Consider the following 16,504-nt stretch of genomic DNA (forward strand, 5'->3'; position numbering starts at 1 on the left):
GAATACCAAAAGTGCCTTATGAGTTCAAATATAAGTTCATTGCCAAAATGCAATGGCAATATCAAACCAAAGGGTATCCATGAGGCTGTTTTTTATCTGTGGAAAGTGATGGTGGTTAAGGGAAGCCCCTTTCAGCTGGGAAAAGGTTACTGTTACACCCATCCTTAAGAAGGGCAAGAAGACTAATCAAAGTACTGTAGACTTACTGATCTCACATGAGTTGCTGGGAAGCTCCAAGCACACTTCTAAATCTATTTCAAGACCTGTAAAAGCAGGAAGATAGTTTGGACTACTCAACACTTAGATTTACCAAGGGCAAATAATGTGTGGTTGATCTGATTGCGTTCCATTATGAAAAGACTGTTTGGGACAGAAAGCAGTGGGTGTAACACACCTTCAGTTTACTAAGGATTTTGAAATTATCCCCCAAAACATTTTCATTTTGAAACTGAGGAAGTCTCAACTGGATGAACAGACTGTTAAGTAGGACTGAAATGTAGAGAATGGTCTTTCAGAATCTGGCTGGCAGGTGGTGAAGAGTACATCGCCAGAAGGGGCTGATACAAGAGTCCATGTTGAACTGCAGAGTTTAGCACCCAAACAGGATAACCTGAAGCACAGGCTGGCAAGTGACTGACTGGATTATGGCTCTGCTGGAAAGGATCCGGGAGCTTTAGTGGACTGTAGGGTGGGTAACAGCTGAACAGTGCACTTTTCATCATAAATAAAGCAAACTATGTACCAAAGTGACTGCAGGTAGTGGATGAATGGGAATGCTGGGAACTCAGAAGAGGCTACCAGGATGGCCAAGGGCCTCGAGCACATGATCAGTGATGAGTGCTTAAGGGGACAGAGCTTGCTGAGTCTGGTATGGAGGGGGTAAAAGGCAATCTGAAGGCAGCCTGCAGCTATGGGAGGATTAGTTGCAAAGGACAACAAATTTAAGCTTTTGTCAGTGGTGGCATGCTGTTTAACAAGGGGCAAGGGCCCCTGATTGGGAGTTTCAGATTGAACATCAGGAAAATTGTTGTCATTAAGGATGTGGTAAAGCACCGTAGCAGGTCATCCACAGAGGCTGGTGAATTTCTGTTGAAGGATTTTGAGATTCAGAGAAAGCTGTGGCTGATATAATCTAGTATTGATGATAACCCCGTTGTGAGCTTGAGGTTAGATTGGACAATTTTATGAAGGCCCTTCCAAAAGGCAGTTCTGTGATTCTGTGAAATTATAGCGCAATTGGTCACAGAAGTTTTGCCTAATTTTAAGGTAGAGGGAACTAGGAATTGTGAAATACAGTCCCCTTGCAATACGCCACTGGACATTAACAAGGATAAGAAGTTATTTCTCTTCTCTGAGTTTTTCATAGAATTGCATCCTATATGCCTGTATTTCATGTTGCAATTATCCCCATTGTTACATTTTGGGTATACTTCTCTCCTGTTGTCTGACTTGAGTCTTTCTCTTTTCATCCTCCCATTTTTGTGTCCTGTACATGCTGTCAAAACTGCCACAGCCTGACACAGCTAGGAAAATTGTAGCATCTAAGGTGTCTGGCTTGGAAATAGTCTTAGATGTCTGGATAAATAACAGGATAATCAGAACTTGATAAATGTGAGCTCAAGTTTCCTTCACTGGAAGTACTACTTTGTTTCTTTTCCGGTACTTAAAATATTTATTTCAACTTCTTATTTTCTGGGGCATTTTTGCTGAAACTAACAGTTTTTAGGGCAGGAAAAAAGACCTGAAGGGATGGTACATGATTATGAGGATTATCTAGGAATGTACTGTTGGCTCAAACAAAAACAGACTGTGAGTTTTGCTCAACAAAATCTTGTATGTATGTGGTTGGAGGGTGACTCTTAATTTTAGGAGCACTGTATGTTTAGAAAGGAAGGCTGACTTTTAAGATGGGGAATAGAAAAAAAATACATCAACACATTAAAGAGTTGGCATAAGTGTACTTTTGCATCAATAAGAAATTAAGCTCAGAGAGAAATTTGTGAGGTTTGAAATGATTGCAGATATGTGATGGAAAGGGAAAAGGATTGGCAAGACCAATTTAATGATTGAAGAAGTAGAAGTAGTGCATGAAGCTAATCAGAACAGTGTAATGAGTAGATGAACACTGATTAGAAGAAAATGTATGTTTTTGTAAAGGTACTCTAGGAGAGATATTTTTCCAGCTTTCTTGCTTAGTACTAATACTCTCGCAAACAGAAGAGAAGGACCAAACAAATACATATTAATAGTTTTCAAATGAACACTTGCATGTGTCCTTTTCATATTTTATCAGGAGCGTGGAGATTATAATTTCGCCCTGAACAAGAACTGCTAGATTTTAGAATATTACTACACAGGAAAAATATCAATGCTTAAAAAAAAAAGAAAAAGAAAAGAAATTTAATAAATGCAATTCCCTTCCAGTGTGAATTATTAGTGGTACATGAGCACAAAAGAATTTGAAATGTAAAACTAATTTAAAAGATCTCTTTAGTATGAAGTTCCTGTTCTGTAAATTTTAACTTTAGGTATTTTTTCCCGCGGCAGCTACGAAGTCCTGAAGCTAGCGGTATGTCACATAAAAGCTTCTCTGTAGCAGTAGACTCAGCATCGCTATAATTAAACCTTCCTCGCCTTGATTTGCAGCCAGTCTTACTCCTTGCGGGAAGGGAGCTTACTCATCGGTGAAGACAAGACCAGGGGAATGTTTCAAGTTGGGAAACACGATTTCTGAACCTGCTGTGGACTGGAAGCACGATATAGGGAATAACGGGTGGCGGGAGGGGGAGTTTAAGGAGTGAGAACCCATTTTTAACCCACCTCAAAGTTGTTGGTGAACAGGGGCGTGAACAACTTTGCTACCTGCCGTCTCCCGGCAGAGAGAGTCCCTCCGGAGGGAGTCCTGTCCGGCCAGCAGCCACGGCCTCAGGAAGGGAGAGGCGCGCCTCAGGAGAGGAGGGCTACAGCATCAGCGGCACTGAGCCCCTCCGCACTCGCTCCCGGTCCCATTCCCATTCCCTCGCCCTGCCGGCATCCTCGTCGCACCCTCTCGCACCTCCCGCACACCCGAGCGCGGTCTGCCGCCTGACGAAACCCCGCTGCCGGGTCTGCTCTCCCCAGCACGGGCTCCGGCCTGGCTTTAAATATTTCCGAGCGGGAAGCCAGCCCCTCCTCTCCTTCTCCTCCTCCTCCCCCTCTCCCCGCCTCCCCTCCCGCGGAGCAGTCAAGACCCGGCAGCGCGGCTGCCCCAGCCGCTCCCACACTCGGGCGAGGGGTGGCGCGGCAGGAGCTGTCCAACTTTTCAGCACAGTTTCCTCGCCGCTGCCCGCAGGAAGGCGGCAGCCGCCGCCCCTGCCCGCCCGCCCGGCGCGGCCCGACCCCCGGCAGCATGGAGGCAGAGAGCAGCAGCGGCTTGTCCGCGATGCCCGGCGGCAGCGGCAGCGACGGCGGCAGCGACGGCGGCAGCGACGGTAGCAGGGGTCTCAAAGCCCCCAAGCATCTGTGGCGGCAAGATCAGCACTACCCACCACAGCTGCGGCAGCACCAGTTCCTCCAGCACCAGCAGCACCCCGGGCAGCCGTCGCCGTCTCCCGTCTCGCGGGGCCGCTGCCTGGCCGGGGCTCGCGTCAGGCACCGCGGCTACTCCGACACGGAGCGGTACCTCTACTGCCAAGCCATGGACCGCGCCTCCTACGCCGTGGAGACCGGCCACCGGCCCGGCTTGAAAAAATCGCGGATGTCCTGGCCCTCCTCCTTTCAGGGACTCAGACGGTAGGTGAGGGCTTGGCCCAGCGCTCCGGCCGCGCGTGTGGGGGGTTCGGCGGAGGGGCGCCACTCCCGGCCGCTGGGAGGGGATTCAGCGGCGGCCACTGAGGGGTGGGTACCGCGGGACCCGCGTCCCACCGGCCTCCCTTCCCCCGGCGGCGAGGAGAAGGAAGGGGTGCCCTCGGTAGCGGAGGCTCCGAAGGGGAGGTGGGGTCAGGCTGCGCTGCCGTGCCGGGGGGGGACCCCGGGCTGGGACGCTGCAAGGAACCGCGGGCAGGGCTCGCCTGGAGCGGGCGTGACTGGGGCACGGGCGGCGCCGCGTCGTCCCATACACGCCTGTCTGTGAGTGGAAAAGCGGCCGCGAAACACGTGGGTGGGAGCGGGACGGCGTCTCTGCCAGCACGGAGCCGCGAGCGGGGCGGGCAGCGGGGCCGCGCTTCCCCCTGCGGCCGGCTCGGCTCCGCTGCCTCCCCGGCTGCCCCTCCTCGCCGGAGCTGTCCGCGCTCCCCGGGAACCTTCAGCGCTGCTGCCGAGCGGGAAGGACGCAATTCGTGTGATGTGCTCACAAAGTTAAAATAATGAGAGCTCTGGGGGGTGGGAGACAGTCTGGCGAATCCAGGGTTAGGGTCTTGTTAGTTTGAATGGGCTTAGTTGAGAAAATAGGCTAGTGGTTTCTTAGCCAGAGGGAGGAGTCCGTCATCTACTAGTCTATTGTTCCCCGTTAAATGAGCTGTGGATTTATTTTTCAATGTGTAGCTCACCAATGCCTGTTTTACCCTTGATGGCTGTAACAGGCATCTGTTTTAAAATCAAATTCTCTGTCAAAATCATAAAGAGGTTGTACTTGAAGAATCAATTTATTATTCGGACTTCATTTTTAGTAGCTGGAACCACTTCCTTTTAGTAGAAAGACACACGCTTGCACTTGAATTTTAAGCAGACATTGTGAATAAAGGATTTATGGAGAGAATGGTGGGCAGAGGGACGATACTAAATACTGAGTTACTCTGTAGATTTTTGATTTCCTGGATAATCAGATTTTCATAGAGTGATATGCTTGATGAATAAATAATAGAATCCTTTCTGAACGAAGATTGCTTTGTGTGTTTTTGTGGTGCACACTGCATTCTTTATTATGGAGCCTTGTCCATAAATCTGAAAAAGACATACTTGAATATTGTCTGGCAGTGTTAGCTCTATTTCTACCTAACATTAACTTCATTCCCACTTCATATATAATTAAGAAATAAAAAGAGATTCAGCAATTGTAAATTAGAACTGTATTTTCAAATCAGTAGTCTTTAAAATATGTCTTTTAATATCTTTGATTTCACACAGCCGTTCTGTTGCTACATCTTTGTATCACTTCTGTGAACTCATGCTTGTCTGAAGTTAATTATGTTAAATTTTTCACCATGTATGATCTGAAAGAAAAAATAATAAGCTTCAAAAATTAACAAATGTTCAATTTAAAGCTTTTTTCAATACATTCCTGTTTCTTTTATATTAAAAACCATCTAGGAGCCTAGGATTTTTGATCTTTAAGACTGTGCTGAATTTCTGTTTTCTAATGGCTAAGAAGTTTCATTTTTATAAATCATAATGGTTGGTTTGAGTATATTCAGCATTATTCCTTAAGTGATTAGTTATTGAGGGGATGCCAAGTCAAGGTGGAAAGGGAAGGTACACATAATATTTTTTTAATTAGGATTTCAGGACCATTTTAAATTACAATTCATATGATTCCTATTTAAATAGGAATTAAAAATTCAATATGAAAAGTATTTTTGTTTTTTAAACCTTCCTTCTATTTACTAGCACAAAAATGTTTTGACAAGGCATGCTGCTTTAAAATTAACTGAGGTCAGTGGATTTTGTTTTAATTTCATGGGATTAGTAAAAATACTTCAGATGGGCTTGCCTTTTAGCAGTAGTAAAGGAAAGCAGAGTAAAGAAGCTCAATATAATACACCAACCCATGACTTTCTTAGAATAAAGTCTCACAGTAAAACATCTTGAATGAAACAAACAACTATAGTATGGAAACACAAAGTGAGCTGTAGCAAATTTACAAATATATTCAAGAAATATCAGAAAAAGGATGGTCTTCCAGGACTTCCATTTCAAGATTTCAGTCAATTGCTACTTTTTTTTTCCTTTTTTGCATAAAAAGCAAAGAAAAATAATTTCTTGGTTTTCTTGTAGATGCAGCAACTTGTAAAAAACCCCAATATTTTTGTGAAAGACTCCTATCCTTTTAGAAGTGTTACAGTTCCCTTTTCATATTTAGACTTTCTTATATTTTTCCCTTATTTAAACTGTTTTCAAAAGAACATTTCTGAATGGATTCCTATGGATTTATTATGGTGTAAGGTGACAAGCTTGTATTTCAGAAGACCTCAAATTACTCTGAATATTGTGTATAAAACTGTATAGAACTGGGGAAAATTGTGTATAAAGTATGAAAAATACATCAGGAAATAGGGCTAGTAAACACTGATGTCTCAAATGTGAAAGAATCAAATCTATGTAATTGTTTTTCCAGAATTTATTTTGTTTCACTGTAAGTGTGTCACAATTCTGAAAACCTCAATGAAAACCATAAAGGACACTTAATAAGCCAAGCGTACAACTTCAAAGTATTTTCTCTTTTAGGTTTGGTAGAGAACTTAAAAATAGGCAACAGTTACATTTTTCAAAATAAATGAGAAGAAAGAATTACATATGTTAAAATTTGAGTTAGAACTGACAAGTACATCTTTATTATTCAAACTGAAGAGAATTAACATTTAAAAAGCAAAATTAACTAGGAAAGATTCTAAACTGAATTAGTTGAAAAGCACTATGTGCTTGTAGTCTGTGATATTACATACTGCTTATAATCATTCCAATGCTTTCTCTGTCTCTTCGTGATCATCACTAACTTCGTACACAACTTTTTTAGAACAGCACTGTAGTGCCTACAAGGAATACAGTAGTATTTAATGACACAGAAGGATATATCAGGATCATTGACTAATATATTTTTCTTAAAAGTCAAGATTATTCCTGCATTTGTAAATGAGAAGGTAAGTGCTTTGAATTCATATACACAAGAGCTATACAAAAACCAGGATAATCAAGAAGGTAGCTGAGATTATCTGTGATTGGAGGGTTTTTGCCAGTTGTTTACTTTGTGGTCTTGTGCACGTTATTTAATCCCTCTCTGACAACATTTTCTTGTAGGTAAAAGAAAAATGGAAACAGGGTAATTACAGGTTCATGCTAAAGTGATTTTTTAGATCATAGAATAAAAGGTGCTGTGTAATAATAAATAGTAGTAGTGGAACTCAAATAATTTTCCAGTCAGTAATACCAAACATTCCATGTAACAAATGGAGTTGTTCTGGTTATCTTCAAAAATTTCAGGTACCTCTTTGCACATAACTAGCATTATTGCATGGTCTATATACACGGGTTAGTTGTTTAAAAAAACCCCCACCTTAGCATTTTTAAAGGCCATTAGTCATATGTCAATTAAATCATCTTGCCATATCATCTTTCTATGTTCTACTTCTCACTACTGAAATTTCAGGCTGGAAAAATTAGAGAACAAACACCAGAACATTAGTCAGTCCTAATTCCACTAGTCGTGGAATTTCCCAGGATGTTGTATCCTTAAAATATATCTTAGTTTTTTAGACCCTTGCTTTCTTTTTGTCAGGTTTCCTAGACAATTACTGTTTTACAATAGGTCTTCTGTAAATTTTATCTCAAGTGTTGTTTTGGTCTAGGCTTTTTCACAAAAACAGCTTTTCATCTGTGTTTAAACATAAACATCTGCACAGTGGTGAGGCAACACTAGGTTTTACAATCCAGTAATCCTTGTGTTTGTTCCCCCTTGCTGTCTGTTTAAAAAAATACTTTGATAAGCTACCATTAAAATCAGTTGCTGTCAAAAAAATCTACTTGCTCTCTTTTCATTTCATGAATGGTACTGGGTCTAACCAAGTAGCATCCATTAATGTATTGCTTACGTATGAAGATTGCTCTAAAGTACAATTATTTTTCTTGAAGTGTCAATCTTGTCCTTATACCACTCAATAATAGTTAATAAACCAAAATAATACTCAAAATCGAATGCAGTGTAATATTTCAGTTGCCCAGAGGCTTTATTCTCTATTAGGAGAAGAAAGGAGGTTTATGCATTACTTTCTTGACTTTCTGAAGTCTGGGATATTGTATCCCACTGTAATAATTTAGACAGATAAACTCTTGGGTTTTGTAGCTACATATAGAGCCCTTGGAAAAATAATGGAGTCTTTGCAAATCTGTTTGGTTCTCCAATAAAATGCACACCTCTTTCCATCCTAAGCCCCATTCCTTCCTCCTGTGTGGTTTGGAAAGCTCCTCTTAATGTATTATGTCCTAGCTACTTCCACACAAACCAAGGAAAAGGAAGAAGAGTGTTTTCCAACTTACGGGCCCATAAATAACATTCTCAGAATTTAGTATCAGTTTCTAATTTAGAATTTTGTTGTTTACTTGTCTGGCAGTGTATTATTGCTTTGTTTACTGCTACACAGTACTGGCACCCAAGATGTTAAGATAATTTGCATATGCTAGTCTTTCCTCAAAGACACAAATAAACTTTACAACTTAGTAAACATTGTTGGATTACTGTTCTTTATAATTGAGATAAATTAAATAAGAAACTTATGTTGTAAATGTTTTAAATAAGTGACTATTAAGGGTATTATTTTCATGTTGTGAAAGGCTTGCATTTTCTGATTGTTAAGAGTTGTGTGACCTGAACTATATGAGTAGCATTAATTTGCATGCTGCCGGAACTTGTAAAAATACGAGCTTTTAAAATTCACATATTCAAATACATTTTAATATGAATGTTGCTGAGAAGAAATGGCTCAGACTTCTTAATTTAATGAGTATACACCTGGTAATTTAACAGGACAATCTCTTCATAATCAGAGAGAGAATAATCAGGATTTAAACACTTTTTCTTAAAGATGTAGCCATATGAAGTTCTACCTTAAAATTATTAATGTAACTCTTTAATGTACTCATGTTTTTAAATAGGCTTTAATATAGCAATATTGTTTGAGTATTAGTGAAGATGTCCATTGAATACACAAGCTCATGGTGTCAGCTTGGTGCTCAGCTGATGATGTGAACATGTGGAGACACAAGGTGCACAGTTGAAGAGTAATTGAGATGGAAATTCTGTGTAACACACTAAGAGAAACTTAGTAGGTTTCTTTAAAAGTCATCTTAGATAGAGTTAAATAATTTTAACTACATTGTAGTCTTCCATTAGAGAAAACTTTGGAGCTAGCTGGAAAACCTGTGAGATTGATGTTGAAGTTATGAATGTGAGAGGAAGCTGGGAGCATATAGGAAAGCAAGCCAATACCATTTGACTGCTAAATAGTTTGCCTCAATGGACAAGTTCCAAGAATGAATTTTTTGCTACTGGAAGGTGAGAGTTTAATGATAAAGGGTGTTGGACAAACACCACTGTGTGTCAGTTGATAGGATGATTTGCAAGTAGTTTGGTCCTTGCCAGTGAGAAGAATGTCAGTGTTCCTTTGCCATAGTCAGTATGAAGTATTTGGCAGATCTAGAAAAGATGAGTTTTGAGTTTATTTTCATGAACAAGAGTACAGGTTAGTTTTTAGAATAAGAGTTCCTTTTTGGTAATAGAGTGGATCTGCCACCATTTCAGGATCAAATCCAAAGCTCTTCTGGTAATCTCAAGAAACCAGATTTAGTAATTAGAAATTACAAATTAGATTTAATAATGCATGTTTAAATTGCATATTTAAAGGTGACAATAACATTTGCTAATAGGAATGAAAATGTATAGGTAACATTTTAAATTCTGTTAATACTTATTTTGATCCTGTAAGCTGCATCTCTTCCTTGATGCTTTAAGGCCTTAAGTTATAGATAGCAAGGGTTACAGGAGGGGAGCAATAGCTGTCAGCTAGTAGTAGGTAGGACATGTCCACTGTTGTTCATTCCCCAAATTCTTTTCAGAGGTATCTGCCCTGTCTCCTGTGTCTTCCCAATGACTTAGTGTGTCCTGCTGTGAAGATGTCAGACTAACCCTTTAGCTTAGTCATGTGGATGCCATCATGCATGAGTGCCTGGCTACTTGCAGTTGTTTTAAATAGGTCTGTATTACAGCGTTACATGACAGTATTTGTGCCAAAGTTGCAAAGTATCTTTTAGCCCAGTAAAGAAAAATAACTGCACACTAATACTGTCCCTGCCTGGCTCTGTGGGGTCCCGTGTGCCCCCACAGAAGCACGGGTGGGTTCAGTATTACAGTTGGTAGCAAAGAGTCAAGAAGGGTATTTGCGTGCGTTCCGGCAGGAGCATTTATTGCTGCTACACTGTCAAAGGTTGCAGAGGCAAATACGAACATGATCCCAAAGCTCACAGTTTTATCTGGGGGCGGAGAAAAGGCAGGACTAGGGAACGGGGACCAATGGGGAAGCTCTAGGGGAGTGACGAGCGGGTAAAGGCTGACAGCCAACCGGGGAATCCGAACTGGGATAGATTCACATAACAGAACAACGCATCCTGGGAGAAGCTTTTCTGGTCACCCGAGCATGAAGTGGCTCCTGTGGTACTAGGGCCTTGTCTTACTGAAAACTCTCTGTCCCTTGTAATGTATGTTCACCGGCCACCACAATTCCTCATCTCTGTATTAAACAAAAGGGCCTCTCCCAGGGATCCCAAAACCCAAATATCCCAAACAACCAAACATACACAAAACAACAAAATGATCAGAAGGACCCACAACCTAATGTCTCAACAAGTCCTTAAATCCTTTAGAGGATTTTTCTCTCTGTATGCTGTGATGGATGCTCTCACGGGCAGAGGTGAGGTTGAAGCAGCTCATTTGTCTTTGGGCTGCAGCACAGTCCAAGCACTCACTGCTGGTGGTACCAGGAGCATCCAGAGGGTGGCATGGTGATAGGTGTTGGCTTGTGGTGAATGTGGGCACAGGCTCTGATAGTTGCTTCTGTCGGGGTTTCAAACGAAGTTAATATTTGCAATTTCAAATAGGGGGGGCCTTTCCCTTCCCCCCTCTTTTACTTAAAGGTCTGGGGAAAGGGGAATGCTATAACTAAACAAAGGTATGGGAATACGTGGCTAGGGAATAAAGAGAGGGGTGCAAGTTAACAGAAAACATCTCAATAGGAGTTATTAGGGAGTGTGGTTGTGGGAAAGCCAAGGCAGAGGGGTGGTAGTAGGGAATATTAACTGTTAGGAAAGCAACAGAAGGGGTAAGATCTGGGGAGACACCAAGGGTGTCCTGACTTATCCATTGGAAGTCTTGTTTGCAGTTCTGGTGATGGGACGGTGAGTCTGTTACTATGGTGGCCATTGGTGCTGTTTTGTGTCATGTCCGTTTCCAAGCAGCAGCTCTCTGGTCTTTTGACTACCTCCTGTTCATCCTGGTTGGCATTGTGTCCACAGGAACGGTGTTTGCTGGGCTGGTGCAGGGCTTGTTTTTCTTTGGCAGTTTCCAAGTGTCATCTGTGGTCTTTGGCTTCTTCACTCTAGCCTTTTGATCTTTACACTCAGCATCAGAATCTGAGAATTCACTATTCTGTTTCTTTGGCTGCTTTTCTGCTTGCTCTAGCTACACCTGCAAGCTGGTCAGGTCATCTGCTTCCCTTACGATGTTTTCGCAGCTCTCTGGGAACAGCCTGAGTCCTACAGCCTGGCTCCTGCTACCCCCCATCTTGTTCTGCTTCTCATGCAGCACGGGGGTGGAATTTGCAGGCAGGTCAGGGGCTGAGGTGAAGGGCAGCATGCAGGTGGGGTATCGCAGCTGGGGGAGCAGAACCGCGGCAGCAGCGACTTGGCAGCCTCAGGGCATTCGCCAAGCAGCGGCAGGGGAGGAAGGATGCAGCTTTGCAGCGGTGCGATAGTAAAAGAGTGGCCAGGGGGAGCAGGGGCAGCTGGGGCCGAACGTCTCCCTCAGAGCCAGCCCCAGTCGCTACCATAGCGGGGGAAGCCAAGTCCACTAGGCTGAAAACGACAACAAACTGTCCCTTCAACTCCCGCGCCACGTGGGCGGCCATGGCAAGCCATGGCAAGCGGCTGCAGTGCTTGGTCCTGGGCTAGCAGTGTGGCCAGCATGGGTGTGGCCCCGCCTCGGTGGAGGGAGGCAGCCAGGCATGAGCCAGCGGCGGGTCGCGGGAGGGCCCAAGCTTTGTGGCAGCAGCGACGGGGAAGAAGAGCGGCTGGGCTTGCGGCCCGTCCAAGCTACTGCAGGGGAAGGATGGTCCAGCATCAGTCAAGAGACCGAAGAGGACAGTCGGCAGCCTTTTGTCTGGGCTGAGCATGCTGCATGCCGCTCGCTGCCTTAGAGCTTTTTGGGGGGACTGGCGACCGCTGCCTCTCTGCTGCGGCGCCGCTGGGGAGACTGAGAGCGGTGGGGTCAGGCATTTCTAGCACTTGCCACAGCTGCCACTGCTTTTTCAATCGTTGTTTGGAGGGCACTAGATCCTCTCTGTTTCTAGTATCGTCAGGCTGTCTCAAGCCTTCCAGAGAGTCCCCAAATGCCGCTTTTTTGGCTAGGGGCTTCTCAAGCCGCAGTAGGAACCCGCCGGGTCGTGACGCCGGGGCAGCCCTGCGGGCTTTGCGGGGGAGCCTTTTTCTCTTCGCTCGCAGTTTCTGCTGGGGCTACTGGGGCGCAGAGCCAACATTTAGGGGCAGGCTGGCAGGAGCGGTTGGTCCGGCACATGGCTCGGAGCAGGCGAGCGCGAACGCTTTGCGACCTCCCCTCACGAAGCAGGTACGGGTGCTGTGTTTTTGCAGCAGCTCTCGCAATGCTTTGGAATCTAGCGTGCACACCCGCAAACCAACTACGGTTCCCTCTGTGCAGCAGAGGGAAGGAAGGCAGGGCAGCACACGTGGAGGTGCCGCTGTCCTCGAGCGTCCCGGAGTCTCGCCAGCTGCTATCACCCCCACTCTCGGTTTCGGCCGCGTGGGAACCTAAGGTGGATTGGTTTTCACAAGCAGGGCCACCGATGGAGGGGGCAGGGACACAGGAGGGAGATGCAGGATCTGTGGCTGGGAAGGGATTCTCGGTGTAGGGGAAAGGGCCCGACACAACAGGTATCGAAATGCGGGAGGGGCCAGGGACGGAAGAGGGACTGCGCACGGTAACATAAGTGGGAGCAGGTGGGGGAGGGGGACCGCGTGCGGGGGAAAAGCCCGCTACTCCCGCCGGGGCTTCCATGTGGCGTTCACCATTTTGAGGGGTGGAGGCGGCAGAATTAAAAATAAAGGTAGCAGCTGGGTTTGCGGGACCGGCCATGCTGCCACCATCTTGGATCAAATTTAAAGTGGAAAAATCTGGGGAAATGGCAACATTTCAACCCCAAAAATGGTTTGGGGTAGAACCTGGGGTGGCCTGGCCAGCACCACCCTGGGTAGGGAACAAAGGAGCTCAGGAGAGAGCAGGCAGACGGTAGCAGACCTGTGCACTCTGGCAGAATCCATCTCCCGGTTTCCCTTGAAGCAGGGCAGAGGGATCAGGGATGCAGGCAGAGGAAAGTGGTAAAGGGTCTTTTAAACTGCGGTTAACTATTCCCAACCGTTTCACAAGACTATCAACAGCTTTTGCTAGCTTGTAAAGCAAATAACCTTTTCCCGACATAAACAACCATTGCACAAAGCATTTTAAATAGTCAACTAACCACTGCTTAAATAACCACTGAACAAAACGTTTTAAACCTTCCCTGTTATAACGAAAATTCTCACGAACAAGGACTCTTAGAACTGGGAGAAAGGCTTCCTGCAGGAGATGGGAGAACTCTGCCCCCATCTCCCTCTCTTCCCAACCCTTGAGGTAAAAGGCAGTTAACAAAAAAGGATACAAAAGTGACCCATATTACCTTAGAGGGTAAAGTAAAAGTCTCGAGGTTGGTCCACTGACTTTAGACCAGTCTTCTCTTTCCCTAGAAGGTTGTTGTTCTCCCCCGCCAAGCCCCTGATAGAGCTCAGAGGTTTCTTTGGGGCTATGGCTGCTCAAATGCGACTTAAATCCAGAAACTACTGGAGATGCTGTCAGGGATGGTCTGAGGCCCCATATTGGGCGCCTGGCTCTGTGGGGTCCCGTGTGCCCCCACAGAAGCACGGGTGGGTTCAGTATTACAGTTGGTAGCAAAGAGTCAAGAAGGGTATTTGCGTGCGTTCCGGCAGGAGCACTTATTGCTGCTACACTGTCAAAGGTTGCAGAGGCAAATACGAACATGATCCCAAAGCTCACAGTTTTATCTGGGGGCGGGGAAAAGGCAGGACTAGGGAACGGGAACCAATGGGGAAGCTCTAGGGGAGTGACGAGCGGGTAAAGGCTGACAGCCAACCGGGGAATCCGAACTGGGATAGATTCACATAACAGAACAACGCATCCTGGGAGAAGCCTTTCTGGTCACCCGAACATGAAGTGGCTCCTGTGGTACTAGGGCCTTGTCTTACTGAAAACTCTCTGTCCCTTGTAATGTGTGTTCACCGGCCACCACAGCACACTGACGATAAATAAGAGAAATCCACCCGCTCAGTTAACTTAGTACATGCAAATAAATAGGAAAGGGCCAAAGAGAAAATAGGGACATACAGCACTATAGAATCATGGAATCATGGAATGATTTATGTTGGAAAGGACCTCTGTAAGGCACTTGATCCAACCATTGCTCAAAGAAGTTCTGTTGAGAACAGATTGCCCAGTGTGGTGTTCAGCTCAGTCTTGAACACTCCCAAGAACAGAGGTTCTGCAGTCTCTCTGGACAAACTGTTGCAGGATTTGACCACTTCATGGTAAAACACTTTTCCAGTATCTAATTAGAATTTGCTGTGTTCTGACTTAGTTCCTTTGCTTCACATCATATCACTGTGCACTTCCATTTACTTGTTACATCTTCTCTGTACCCATTCTCTGATCAGGGAGGTAGCTTAGTTCTCTGGGTGCAGTCTCACAAATGTGTAATAGCAATTTCACAGGTCTACTGGAAAGTCTAGTGCTCTTAGTATTGTTTTCAAGTGCCACTTATTACATACACAATTCTAGGAATGAGTGATTCCTTTGGTAGATTAGTTTGCATAGATTCTCCCCTCACTCTCTCCTTGTCTGGGACCTGTAACATCTTTTCTCTCTGATTTCAGAGAGAGAGTTCAGCTGCAAGAATACTCAGGATGAATAAAGACAGGAAAATATGACTGTGATTTCCAATCAAATAGTTTATTGAGGACTTCAGTATCTCTCAGAGATGTTATGAATATTTCCTCTCTTGCCCCTCCTGCCTTGGCCAAGCTGATCTAAGGCCATATACTGCTCCAGGCAGGAAAAGTAAGCATGGTGGGAATGGTTTTCTCTGGGCCATCCATGCACCCTTCTAATTCCAGAAATTATAACAATGCAAACAAACCTCATTCAGAAGTCCCTGGTCCAATACTTGAACCTGTGTTTCTGACTGCTGAGCTTGACTTTCTGTTACTTCCACTATTCTAAGGTTTCAGTTATTACATGACACAATACCATGGAAATTGGAGATTGCAAACTGGATCTTGAAACCCCCAATTATTTTCTTTCTTCTTGCCATTGCCATTAAAACCTCTTTCAAAAAATGTTTAAAAATTTGGCCTCCCTGGAAAATAGGTACATTCTTCTGGATTGTACACTGTAGAAAAACTTCTCATGAGCTCATCTCACACAGCAGGAGAAGTCTAGAGGGGAAAAAAGTGCAAAAGCCTACCATCTTTGAGGACTTGTAAGTCACTGGAAAATTCAAAGTATATGTAGTAAGAGCTTAGTTTAGTTCAGTTATTCCTCCTGGACCGAAGTCTCGGAGCATCATTCCCAAGAAGGAGTAGTAAAATGAGTACTTGGTCATATATGAGGGGCAGTAATCAAAACCTCAAAACATCTAAAAATTATTTGGATGTATATTTGAACACACGTGCAAAGACAATGGAAACACATTCAGCCACAGAGAATTAAGTCCAACTGTTGAAATTTAAAGTTAGAGGGGTTCAGTTAATAAGTTTATTTTAAATAGAGAGCTTATGAGGCAAAGGTATATTTTCCACTCTTCTAGGACATGTTATAACAGAGGGATGAAAATCTCACATCAGATTCTGGAATTGAGAAACCTTTGGATGATCATCACTCGGTTATCACTACTGTTTTTCAGACCTATATTTTGGCATGTGGTCCCATTCGTGCTTGTTTACAGCAGATGATCATAAAAAGTAATGAGAGTCAGAGCAGCTGCCATTCAAATAACCTTTCCTGTTTTGGAAATTTGATTTTTATCTTTGTTTTCAATATTACCTCTAAACTCATAATTTAGGTTAAACTCATAAAATTCCTCTATTTTTAAATTTTTTTTTCTAGTCTCCACTTAGGAAATGAAATAACATCAAGTATTTCAAAGCAAAGTTAGGTTCTCAAGAGGTGGTGAAGGGACTTTTTATAGAAGTGGAAAAGACGTGCTACTAGTGAGAAAGTATATGGAAGGAGGATAAACATTCTGTTGAACACTTTTACTCACTGTTATAATATGAAATAAAAAATATCACAAATTTGAGGTGCTTTTTTTGTGGATGCACTTGTGGGTGCTCTTTCTCTCTTCTCTCTTAAACACTTGAGATAACATCAAATAAAACTTTAGTAATGTCCTATCTAATGACAGGAAAATGATATGAAAGGCGGCTG

The 16,504-nt window shown here is 43.9% G+C and overlaps 1 protein-coding gene across 2 annotated transcripts in view; it reads left to right on the top strand.

The window, feature by feature from the left end:
- The window catches only part of PDE4D (phosphodiesterase 4D), a 551,221-nt gene that overhangs the window by 180,589 nt on the left and 354,128 nt on the right, over positions 1-16,504 (top strand). The window contains exon 1 of one of the 2 annotated variants that reach the window (XM_042028298.1): positions 3,374-3,771. The exons of the other annotated variant lie outside the window; for it this stretch is intronic. Coding sequence (XP_041884232.1) covers positions 3,389-3,771 — 383 coding nt within the window. The 5' untranslated portion in view covers positions 3,374-3,388. Of the gene's footprint in view, positions 1-3,373; positions 3,772-16,504 lie in introns of those variants that run through there. 2 annotated transcript variants of the gene reach the window in all.

The sequence above is a fragment of the Corvus kubaryi genome, unplaced genomic scaffold (genome assembly GCF_017639235.1).
Source record: "Corvus kubaryi isolate FWS band 111438036 unplaced genomic scaffold, C.kubaryi_AGA036_p1.0 37308, whole genome shotgun sequence".
Classification (NCBI taxonomy): domain Eukaryota; kingdom Metazoa; phylum Chordata; class Aves; order Passeriformes; family Corvidae; genus Corvus; species Corvus kubaryi.